Raw genomic sequence first — 12,472 nt, forward strand, 5'->3', positions numbered from 1 at the left:
ATTTCATCCCATTTTTTTCTCTAAAATGTTTGAATCAGACAATTCAAGTCTTGTAAATAAACTTTTTTTATTTTTGTAAATAAACTTTTTTTTTATTTTGTAAATAAACTTTTTTTTATTGTTCAGAAATAAAGAAGGATGTGGAATGATGGGAATTCCTACACATTAACTCATGGGAATGTAAACTGGTGCAGCCACTTTGGAAGATGGTTAAACATAGATAAACCACCATGTGACTGAGCAACTTAACTCCTAGGTATATATCCAAGGGAACTGAAAAGACTGGTCACGCGAAGGCTTGTACACAAATATTAAGAGAAGCACTATTCATAATAACCAAAGAGGAGAAACAACCCAAGTCAGCTCATGATTTGATAAACACTAGAGAAATGTTTTGTTAGCTGGTGGAGGGTATGAGGAGCCCTTAAGAGTTGCTGAGATTGTGCCAACTGGAAAGACTGACCAGCATCTCAAGAGGACACAAAGGTTGTACATATTTGTTTAGTTGATGGGCTACCTATAGAGGGAGGATATTGACAGCTACTCTAAATAGAACTAAGTGGGGTGTAGCAGAAAAAATATCACTGATTCAGAGGGGAGGCCTGGGCTCTGATTTAAGACTTTCCAGGGATTAAACAGTGAAATCTGGGCAATGCACTGACCCTTCTTAGTTCTCAGATGTCTCATTTCTAAAATGAGGAAGTTGGAATAAGTTGATCCCTAATTCCAAAACTCTAAATACGTATATATATATATGAAAATAGTTACAGTTGTTCCAGATTGAAAGAATTGATGAGAAACTACAGTGAAGCAAAGAAACAAGATATTTAAGGAGTGATGATACTGGTGAATTCCAAGAAAATTTGGATTCTGGGCTCTGAGACTAAAATGTTCCACACAGTCAGAAGTCGGACTATGATGGGCCAAACCAGAGAAAGCTCGACTCATTCTCTTCTCCTTGACCTTGACAGTGTTTATTTTGACGTCATCAGGTTCCTAAAAGTATCAAGATGATTATGATGTGTGTGGTTTTACTGCTTTATGATAATCTTCTGACTTCAAAATGTGTATAAATTTATGCAGGGCTTCCCTGGTGGCTCAGACAGTAAAGAATCCACCTGCAATGCAGCAGACCTGGGTTCGATGCCTGGGTTGGGAAGTTCCCCTGGAGAACGGAATAGTTACACACTCCAGTCTTACCTGGAGAATCCCACAGACAGAGGAGCCTGGCTGGCTATAGTCCATGGGGTCACAAAGAGTCAGACACAACTGAGCAACTAACACTTTGACTTTCATTAATCTATGTACAGGTGCAAGGAGGGCAAAAACTTAGAAAAAACAAATCTTTGACTTAATTCAATTAGTATAAATGGGAGTAAAATTTTAAAAATAGATTGTCAAAATGATGTTGCACAGAGGGTATCTTAAAAGGATAAACTTAATAAAATGTACTGGAGGCCTTAACCGTGAAAATGTTAACAACAGGAAAACCTAAATGGGATTCATATAATTGCTTTTAGGTCAAGAACAGATCAAGTGATTAAAATAAAATAGCAGAAAGGTTAGTTAAATTAGGAAGATAGCACTTCATGGGAACTTAGGTCTGACACTGGTTTTTAGAAGTTGTAGAAATTCATGATTTGGAGTACTGAACCATAATATATCTAAGTTTGTGGAATTGAGCCCTGTCTAGTGACACTCATAACACCAATAAAAAATACATCTTTCCCACATATTTTCTCATAAAATAAATGATATTTCAACAAAATTATTATACTATAATAAAACTCACAATGTACAATGAACTGTAGCCTTTATTAGTGGCAGATAGTGACACTTCAATTTTTTTTCTTAGAGCTCAGTATTATCCATTTTTCTCTTTCTGTCCTTTTCTGCCTTTTTTGAAGTCTTTTTTCGTTTGTTCTTGTTAAGAAATATAATTTGAAATCAAAGTTTTTCTAATTAACTAGATGCTGGTATGCTATGAAAACAATAGGTTTTTGCTTGGAAGTCATGCATGCCCAACTCTGGGGACTAGCAAGCTACTTTAAACACACTGATGGATAAGTAACTTACTCTAACCTCATGTTTCAACAGCACTTAACAGAATTCTCCATTCATGTCAATTTGAAACCTCAAAGTTTTGGTGGGTTCACGCCTCAGCATAACATCTCTTATCTCTACGAAAGACTGAATTTGACATCCCACTCATATGATGGAAAACTACTGCTGATTTAAGCCTGAATTAAAAGATTATTAGCAAACTTTACTCTTCTATTTAATGACTAACAAAGTATTTTGAGTGCTTATTCCCTGCTCAATATCATCCATATTGCTATAGAAAAAAAATAGATGGCTTCTTCTCTCAAGTAATTTACAGTTAAGAGGGAAAAACCACGTGTAATATAATGAGAGAATAAGTAAGAGTCAAGAGAAGTTGATTCGATCTGTTACAACAACAATAATAACACTCACCTACTAAAGACTCTTCTCTTAACCACAAACAGCCCTGGATGAAAATGCCTTCTAACCCTAAAATGCTGGAGAACTGTATGATTCTTGCTCCTCAGACAAGGAAATTAAGGCTCAGATATTTAAAGATCTTGTCAAGTGCAATAAGGTCAGAGGATGTGGAGAATAAGGGTGGGAAGAGCTGGAGACAGCTTCATGAAGGACCTGAAACCGAGGAGCACTCTGGAGGGTAGTGGACGAGGTGGAATGGAGGCGGGCGGGTGGGAGGGATGTGCAGAGGACAGACTGTGGGGCGCTCCGATGCGAGGGGTGTGCACTGGGACCCGTGCCCAGAGGACTGCTCTGCAGGATGCCGTGTGGGAGGAGAGGCTCCCAGGTCTAGAGTCTGCACCAGGAACACCAAGGGCCTTGACAATGCAGATGTGGGCAGGGAGAGCCACTGACGGCTCTTGTGCAGACAGGGAGGTGATAAAAAGGTATTTTACATGTAAGCTTAGCGAGTGGGGAGGGGGCCCTGGAACGGGAGAAGCTGGGACTACAAAGAAAGGTCAAAAACTACTACAGAAGTTTCAGAATAAAATAATGAGAGCTGGATGTAGGCAGTGGAAGTTGAGAGAAAAGAACAACCTATCAGCATATTAAGTGAAGTAAGTCAGACAAAGACAAACATCACATGATGTCATTTACATGTGGAATTAAAAAAACGATACACGTGAACTTACGGACAAAACAGAAGTAGACTCACAGACAGAAACCAAACTTATGTTACCAAAGGGGAAGGAGGGAGCGGGAAGAGATAAAGTAGGAAGTAGAGATGAACACACACACACTACTGTATATAAAATAGATAAACAACAGGGACCTGCTGTACCTAGGGAATTGTACAACAGGGAACTGTACCTAATATCTTGCAATAACCTATGATGGGAAAGAATCTTAACAAGAATGTACACCTATATTTATATATATTCAGTTGTATATATACTTATATACACATACGTATTATTAGCCTCCAGTGTACTGCAGTTATATATATATATATAAACATATATATTTATTTCTATGTATTTCTCTCTCTCTATATATATATATAACTCTGCAGTACACCTGAAGCTAGCATTGCAAATTAACTAGACTTCAATTTAAAATATAGTTTGAAAAAACCCTCAAGGCAGAAAGATAAAATAGACAGTAATATCACTGTTCATATTAATAAGGCTTCTAGAATACTAATGATCTACTACTAAGTACTCCAGAAGTACTCTGACACATATTAATAGATGTCTATTTATTGAAGTCTTGGTTATTGAGGTAATATTCAATTACATTGTTCCTATGGAAAAGAATGACTATTACTTGATCACCGACCTCATGTGGTAATTTCTTAGCACTGTGCTGAAGAGCAAAGGCAGCCTCTATCTGGGGCTGAATTTTAATCTGAATTATGAAAAATGTTTCAGAATGCCATATGAATAAGTCCTTCCTATAGATAATCTAATACCCAAACAACACCTCAGTCCCAACATGATGACAAAATTTGAACGAAGAACTATTCGGAGCCATGTAGGATTATCGTATGTAGAAAACTAATTATGTGACATAAAAATTAAAACAAGCCTCTGTATCTTTATTGTCTTCACCTTTTTTAATCAGTGTTTCAGCAGATGCAGCACAGACACATGTTATTCAACATGGTAAGCAATTTTCTTCCATTTTCATTGTAAAGATCTCAGTTAGAAACATAAGCTGCATTTTTGAAAGACTGCATGTTTCACATAAACACATCACTTCAAAGTACTCACGATCTTCATCCGTCTGTACTACGAGCTCCTGGCTCTCCTTCCGCCCCTCCGGATTCATGAGGATGAGCTTCACGCTGACGTTGGTATAGGGCGAGAGGTTGGTGATGGTGTGTTGGGGGTGTGAGTTTTCTGTGTCCCAGCTCACTTCCTCTCGCACCTGTTCCTGCCCTCCAACTTTGTAACAGTAATGGACCGTGAGGTTGTAGCTATGGCAACGGGTCACGTTATACCCAAAGGGCTCCCAGCGGATGGTGATCTGTCGAGATTTGACTTCCACGACTTCCAGCTTCCTTGGGCCACGCATGGGATCTAAGGAGGAAAAGAAGAAAAAAGAAAACATAAGAGAAAAGGATAATAAAAGTTCTGGTGAAGCCTAGGTGCCACAGATAATTATATTGGTCTCCAATATCTTGTTTTCTCTTCTTCCATATGAATAAACTCTCTGCAACTTAGCTGGGCATAATGCCACCCAGAATAAAGACTACAGTTTCCATCCTCTTAAGCAGTGAAGTCTGATCCTTGAACCCAAGTTTTGGTGGATGGCATACAAGGTAAGATGTCAGGAATGGTTTCTGGGGGGGGGTCTCCTTGAGAGGAAGGGATTCCCCATCTTTGTTCCTCCTTCTGTCCTGTTAGCTTGACTTAGGACAGCTTGCATGACCATTTTGCACTTAAACATGAAGAATTCAAAGCAATGACAACAAAGAAGTGGGGTTCCTGGTAATCACGGGGTTACCATATGAGCCCTGAATGGTCTACTCCCAAAATTTTCATTAGAGGGAAATACAATGCTTTTATTTAAGGCTCTGTCCTCTGGGGTTCTGATACACAAAACTAATCTTCATGCTAACTGATGCATATACTTTTTATCTTTTTAAATTAATTCATAATTATGGAATTAGAAAACATAAAAGTAAAAGCTTCCAAATTCAGCATGAAATACAATGATTAAAGAGTATAAACTTCTGAGCAGAACTCTAGCCTTTTCAGATTTTGATTTACAGAGAATTCCACACAGTCACTACTGAAGTAATTCTTTCCTACCCCTGATCAGGTCTCAGTGTTGTTCCTCAGCCCAAGCTCCAGGGACAGAGTTTGGAACTTAGAAATCTAAATGATTTGCAGGAATATGAGCATTCTGATTGGCTTAAGAGAAAGAATATATACAGAGAAAGCTTTTTCATGCATATTTATTTTTTAATGAAGTACAGTTGATTTACAATGTTGTGGTAATTTCTGCCATATAGAAAAGTGGTTTAGTTATACAAATATATTCTATTTTTATATTCTCTTCCATTATGGTTTCTCACAGGATATTGAATACAGTACCCTGTGCTATACAGTAGTACTTTGTTATTTATGAGAAAGCCTAAACTTATTTATGGAAATGATGATGAAAATACAATAATACTAATTATAAAACATATACTGAGCCCTATGATATACCTTGCATCTTTCTAAGAAGTTTACTTTTATGGGTTTGCTGCTGCTGCTGCTGCTAAGTTGGTTCAGTCGTGCCTGACTCTGTGCGACCCCATGGACTGCAGCCTACCAGGCTTCTCCGTCCATGGGATTCTCCAGGCAAGAACACTTGAGTGGGTTGCCATTTCCTTCTCCAATGCATGAAAGTGGAAAGTGAAAGTGAAGTTGCTCAGTCGTGTCTGACTCTTATGGGTTTGGGGAGCACCTAATCTAAAATATTTACTTTAGTATATCCATACATTCAGTTGATCCATATATTTTGATTTTTGTTTTCCTGAAGGTGGTTACCATTTATGACCTATAAAGAGATCTATAATTGGAAAGGGGAAATACCCATGAAAACTGGAGAAATAACAGCTACTGTGTCCTGTGTGTGCACTTCCTATGTACGGGTTGTTTTGTATATATAATCTCCACTCCTCAACAATCCAGTTTTTCCCAAGATAGAAATGAAAACACTGTGACCATGATGGGGTCAACAAGTTGCTCAAGGTCAAGGAGTGACCGTGGCTCTGCATTTGTATGTTTGACAATGAAACATACGCTGTTGCCACCCTACTGGTGTGTCCACCAAAATAAAGACAATCAGATTTTTTAAAAAACCACACATTAAGACCCGTAAAACTCCACCAGAAACAAGATCAAGGGATGCAAACTAGAATAAAGTCCTGTGAATGTAACCTTGGGACTAAAGTGCTGGGAAGAACCCTTCCCGCTACTCCCTCTGGTTCCATGGAAGCTGGGCCCCAGGGCACATTCCCCAGCCTTGGTTTTCCAGACAACCACACCTATAATTTTTAGCCACCAGAAACCTGTCTGGACTATCACTGATGTTCATACCTTGCTTTTCATTGTGTGTAAATTCCTTGTTTTCTCCATTATTTAGGGCCTAGAGAGAACTTAGGGAACCCCCTTTTCTTGTGGTCTTCAACAAATGAAACGATTCATGTGAAATAGTGTTCTGGGTTTGCATTTGTGAGACGGGGTTTATCTGCCAGTTATCTGTTCAAACCCTAACACAAGGTTAATCATAACCATTCATGCTACTCTATGCTATAATAACTCTAGGAACCAAGGACAAGTGAGGAAAAATTTCCCTGGAGAATCCTGAGTGGAAGATGCTCATGGAACGTTCCATTTTACTGAATCAATTTTTTCATATTTAAATTACTAGTGTTCGGGAAAATATAACAAATAAGTTACCTAGTGATAACACTGAAGGTGTTTTCCAGTCTACTGACTTTTGACCATCTAAAGGCAATGTCTAATTTTATATAATGCTTCATTAGTTGAATGCTTACAAAAACTTTTAATACACTCCAGATCCCTTATATAAACAGATTAACGTGCATCTATTCACTCCTTTCCCTATTAATCACAAGTCTCCACAAGGACTGTTCTAAAGCACTTTTCCAAGGTTTTCATCAATTTTACTTACTAAATGACTAAATGCTTCAGATATTAATTTCAACAAGCAGTGCAGTTATAACTTAATTTCACTAGAAAAACTACTTTCTCCTGCAGAAGTAAGCCTGCATCATTTTAATACTCCTTAGCCAAGAACACACACTTGTGAATTAAGCCCCAGGATAAAACAACAAAGACTCTGTCTACTGGTCAAGCTGTCTTGAAGTACATGCTCTCTTCCCGTCTGTTATTACCTCTCAGAATCACATCATGGTAAAGTGATGTCTTCCTGTAAACTCGCCAAGTCAAACAGCTAAGCCTAGCACAAACAACCATCTCTATGACCAAGTCCCCAGAGTCCCGATTGTCACAGATGGTATTACGAGACCAGAGATGGAGGCTGTGTGAGTCCTGAGTCTTAAATGGAAGCAGGGTTGTCCAGACTGGTTTGCATCTTGTTCCTGATCAGTGCAAACAAAACCATCTTGCAGAAGCTTTTCCAAACAGAATATTTCTTTTCTTAAATATTTTAATTTTGGACTTCCCTGGTGGAGCAGTGGATAAGAATCCACCTGCCAATTCAGGTGATATGGGTTCAATCCCTGGTCCAGGAAGATTCTACATGCCTCAGAGCAACTAAGCCCATGCACCACCACTACTGAGCCCGTGCACCACAAATATTGAAGCCTGTATGCTCTAGGTCCAGCAAACCACAACTCATTAGCCCCTGAGCCTCAACGACTGAAGCCCATGTGCCTAGAGCCCGTGCACTACAACGAGAGAAACCACTGCAACGAGCAGCCCTCACACCACAACCAGAGAGCAGCCCCTGCTCTCCAAAACTAGAGAGAGCCCGCACACAGCAATGAAGACCCAGCACAGCCAAAAGTAAATAAATAAATTTGCTCCTCGAATAGGAGAAGCTGTCCTGGAGGTGACAAAAAAAACACTCTTCTGTAACGACGAATGCCACTGGAGGTGGTCGTAGGAGCCTTGGGTACTAATCTGAGTCCAGGTACTCACTCGCTATGAAACTCAGGGAGTGTCTTCAATTTGCTGAACCACATTTTGTGTGTGCTTGCTCAGTCACTAAGTGGTGTTCAACTGTTTGAGACCCTATGGACTGTAGTCTGCCAGGCTCCTCTGTCCATGGGATTTCCTAGGCAAGAATACTGGAGTGGGTTTCTATTCCCTTCTCAAGGGGATTTTCCCGACCCAGGGATTGAACCCGGGTCTCCTGCATTGCAGGCAGATTCTTTGCCATCTGAGCCACCAGGGAAGCCAGATGACAGGGTAGTGAGTCATAGTCACTAGTTGGGGAATATATGTCTATCCTTTCTCACAATCTTAAAGATGTTTTGGAGGATGTGTGTGGATTCCAAGGCCAGTAACTTCTCTTCACAATCCCTTTGCCCTCAGTGGAATGGGTACCAGAAGGCATCATTGGCAACAGTCACGAGGCCAGGGGGCCCAGTCTGGGCCCATGGGCTCACAATAAGTGACCAGAGCGGTATCCCTGAGGAGCGTGGTGGCTGTCATGCCTGAAGCTTCAGCAGGGACTTCTCACTGGTTTCCCTGCCAGCACCACTGGCAGCATCTTCCCCTCTGTTCTCTTTCTGCCACTTTGAGTCGGGTTTCAAGCAGAGACACCTGACACTTGCAGCCCTGACCTGAGGGACCAGTGAGCTGGTTCTGGCCTCCAGCACTCTGGCAATCCTATTTAGCTGGGGACCCCGCCTCCTCACGTAGCCAGTCCTGTTCTTCCGCGGGTAAGGGCAGAAACTGAGTGATAGGATCAATTTCCACTGCAGGTTCAATTCACAGCTCGTTTCTCTGGAACCCTGCCCTTTACCTTTCATTACGACTACACTGCTTTTTCAGAAACTCAATTTCAGAAGCTGTGAGATACATCTGGGTGTAATTTTAGAATCCTGTCATTGATAATCAAAAACACAGATTACAGACTGAGGCTCCTGCTAACAGGTTTCTCTTTTCTGCCTCTTCATGGACTTTCCAGAGGTCTATTGCAATAAAAGGAATGATACCCAGAATGGCAGGATGGGTCCCTTCTGGCATCTTCAGCTACTAAACTTCTGCCTCGCCAGTCACACAAAAGAAGGTGACAAAATAATAAAGGAACAGCTTTATTTACTTTGCTATACAGTTAAATCAGAGCAAAGGCTTGTTTAACTGATATTATGTTGGCCTTCCCAGTTATTTAATATTCCTAAGCAGCAAAGACACAGACGGTAAAGAATCTGCCTGCACTTCAAAAGACCCAGGTTTGATCCCTGCCTTGGGAAGATCCCTGGAGTAGGAAATGGCAATCCACTCCAATATTCTTGCCTGGGAAATTCCATGGACAGAGGAACCTGGTAGGCTACAGTCCATGGGATCACAAAGAGTGGGACACGACTGAATGCCTAACACACAAGCAACAAAGATTCCAGGCACAGGCGCCCTGTTTGTAAGTGACAGAGCTATAGTTTTTGAATTAGCTGCTATTTTCCATAGTTTCGGCTTCCCTGGTGGCTCAGATGGTAAAGAATCTGCCTATAATGCAGGAGACCCGGGTTCGATCTCTTGGTCAGGAAGAGCCCCTGGAGAAGGAACTGGCAACCCACTCCAGTATTCTTGCCTAGGAAGTCCCATGGACAGAGGAGTCTGGCAGACTATAGTCCATGGGGTCACAAAGGGTTGGGTAAGACTTAGCAATTAAACAACAACAACAACAACAAAAAAAACAGTACTAAATTAATAGCTGAGAAAACAGTCTTATTGAACAATGAAGGAAAGGGCAGCCATGCCAGGCCTCACACAGAAGCAAATTCCTCCTGTATTTCTTGGTTTAGGATGGATGCGTTATTTACCATATCTGTTCTGTATTACAAGTGCTGGTTTGTACTCAGCCTAAATCCTAAAGGTAAGTAACCTTGCTGGGAACTGGACTCTCCATGTATCAATCCTATTGATCAATCTAATTTGATTGCAGATGAAAGCAGGAATTTCTATTCATAATTTATGGGAAATGTAAAGATGATCTTACATAAGAAATGATGAGAACACATACCAAGGTGCGAATGCAGACCCTTTCAGGCAAGAGGGTGGGGCTGCAACCACACTCTGAACGTGAGCGATGGCTGACAGCCTGGAGGGGCAGCTACCTGTGCTTCAGGTGACCCTAAGTGACCCTAAGAGAGCATGCTGTGCACGTGCTCTGTTTAGTTTTTGGTCTGTACATTACAAAACCTACAGTAAAAGAACACAGATTTGGCCTTTGGTTAGTCATTTTTGGTGTCTCATTTTAGGATAGTGTCACCGAGACTTTTAGAATATTTTTTTTTTAAGAATTTTAAGATTTAATATTCTTAAGAGTTAGTTGAATGGGAACTGGAAAAAAAAGATGGAATAAACGATTCACTACTGACAATCTTCCACAATAAAGAAGTGTTGGCATTGATAACAGACTCACTGACAGTAATGTTTCTCATAATTTATTCTGCCTGAATTGATTAACTTTTCAGAATAAGGCTAGGAGTCCAACAGTGGTTGAAAGATGTTCTTCTTTCAAATACAAAGAGTTCTTTTCTGGTGTTAATTTAAGGTTTTTAAAATTTCAAGTAATAAGTTTCTAAAAAAAAAAACACATTGAAAAGTACAACATAAAACAATCACCTGTGTACCTACTAATATCACATATTAACATTGGTGTTTTGCCTCAGAGCACTTTTGATTAAAGAAATAAAATACTGCTGATATAAATCTTTTCCAGGGTCCTGTAGGCTACCTCAAGGTTATTATACATCACTCTCAGACATGGTTTTGTACTTTTATTACAAGTGTCCAGGATGCCTAAAATTTTACACAAATGCTACCACTCTCTGCAGATTGATGGGCTCCACATCAGCCAAGTTGAAATTCATAGATCTGGCTTAGATCTGCAGATGGATCATATAGATCATTTTAACTCATCTAAATCAAATGTATACATGTATCATATATGCAGATCAAATTCCACTAAGGAAATTAACTGTAGTTTACTTACGTATTCCCTCCCGAGGAGCAGACAGGCTGAGCCCACACATTGCCTATTACAAGGGGTGAAGAGTGAGCACGGGTAACACCCGGCAGCTCATTTAGAAATACACACGCTCGGGCCCCACCTCCAATGGCCGGAAGCAGAATCTTCCTTTGCACATTAAAGTCTGAGAAACTCTGACTTAGAGGAGTGTTTTTTATTTTATTTTTATTTTTTAATATAAATTTATTTATTTTAATTGGAGGCTAATTACTTTATAATATTGTATTGGTTTTGCCATACATCAACATGAATCCGCCATGGGTGTACACGTGTTCCCCATCCTGAACCCCCCTCCCACCTCCCTCCCCATACCATCCCTCTGGGTCATCCCAGTGCACTAGCCCCAAGCATCTTGTATCCTGCATCGAACCTGGACTGGCGATTCGTTTCACATATGATATTATACATGTTTCAATGCCATTCTCCCAAATCATCCCACCCTCTCCCTCTCCCACAGAGTCCAAAAGCCTGTTCTATATATCTGTGTCTCTTTTGCTAACTCGCATACCGGGTTATCGTTACCATCTTTCTAAATTCCATATATATGTGTTAGTATACTGTATTGGTGTTTTTCTTTCTGGCTTATTTCACTCTGTATAATAGGCTCAAGTTTCACCCACCTCATTAGAACTGATTCAAATGTATTCTTTTTAATGGCTGAGTAATACTCCATTGTGTATATGTACCACAGCTTTCTTATCCATTCATCTGCTGATGGACATCTAGGTTGCTTCCATGTCCTGGCTATTATAAACAGTGCTGTGATGAACACTGGGGTACAAGTGTCTCTTTCAATTCTGGTTTCCTCAGTGTGTATGCCCAGCAGTGGGATTGCTGGGTCATAAGGCAGTTCTATTTCCAGTTTTTTAAGGAATCTCCACACTGTTCTCCATAGTGGCTGTACTAGTTTGCATTCCTACCAACAGTGGAAGAGGGTTCCCTTTTCTCCACACCCTCTCCAGCATTTATTGCTTGTAGACTTTTGGATAGCAGCCATTCTGACTGGCGTGAAATGGTACCTCATAGTGGTTTCGATTTGCATTTCTCTGATAATGAGTGATGTTGAGCATCTTTTCATGTGTTTGTTAGCCATCTGTATGTCTGTTTGGAGAAATGCCTATTTAGTTCTTTGGCCCATTTTTTAATTGGGTCATTTATTTTTCTGGAATTGAGCTGCAGGAGTTGCTTGTATATTTTTGAGATTAATTATTTGTCAGTTGCTTCATTT

General features: G+C 40.2%; 1 protein-coding gene across 1 annotated transcript in view; it reads right to left on the reverse strand.

Moving 5' to 3' along the window:
• The window catches only part of PTPRM (protein tyrosine phosphatase, receptor type, M), a gene marked incomplete at its 5' end in the record, with an annotated part of 499,416 nt that overhangs the window by 278,922 nt on the left and 208,022 nt on the right, over nucleotides 1-12,472 (reverse strand). The window contains one exon of the mRNA XM_010859089.1: nucleotides 4,275-4,583. Within this exon, the coding sequence (XP_010857391.1) occupies nucleotides 4,275-4,583 (309 nt within the window). The remainder of the gene's footprint in view (nucleotides 1-4,274; nucleotides 4,584-12,472) is intronic.

This window comes from Bison bison, unplaced genomic scaffold (genome assembly GCF_000754665.1).
Source record: "Bison bison bison isolate TAMUID 2011002044 unplaced genomic scaffold, Bison_UMD1.0 scf7180017864453, whole genome shotgun sequence".
NCBI classification, from domain to species: Eukaryota; Metazoa; Chordata; class Mammalia; order Artiodactyla; family Bovidae; genus Bison; species Bison bison.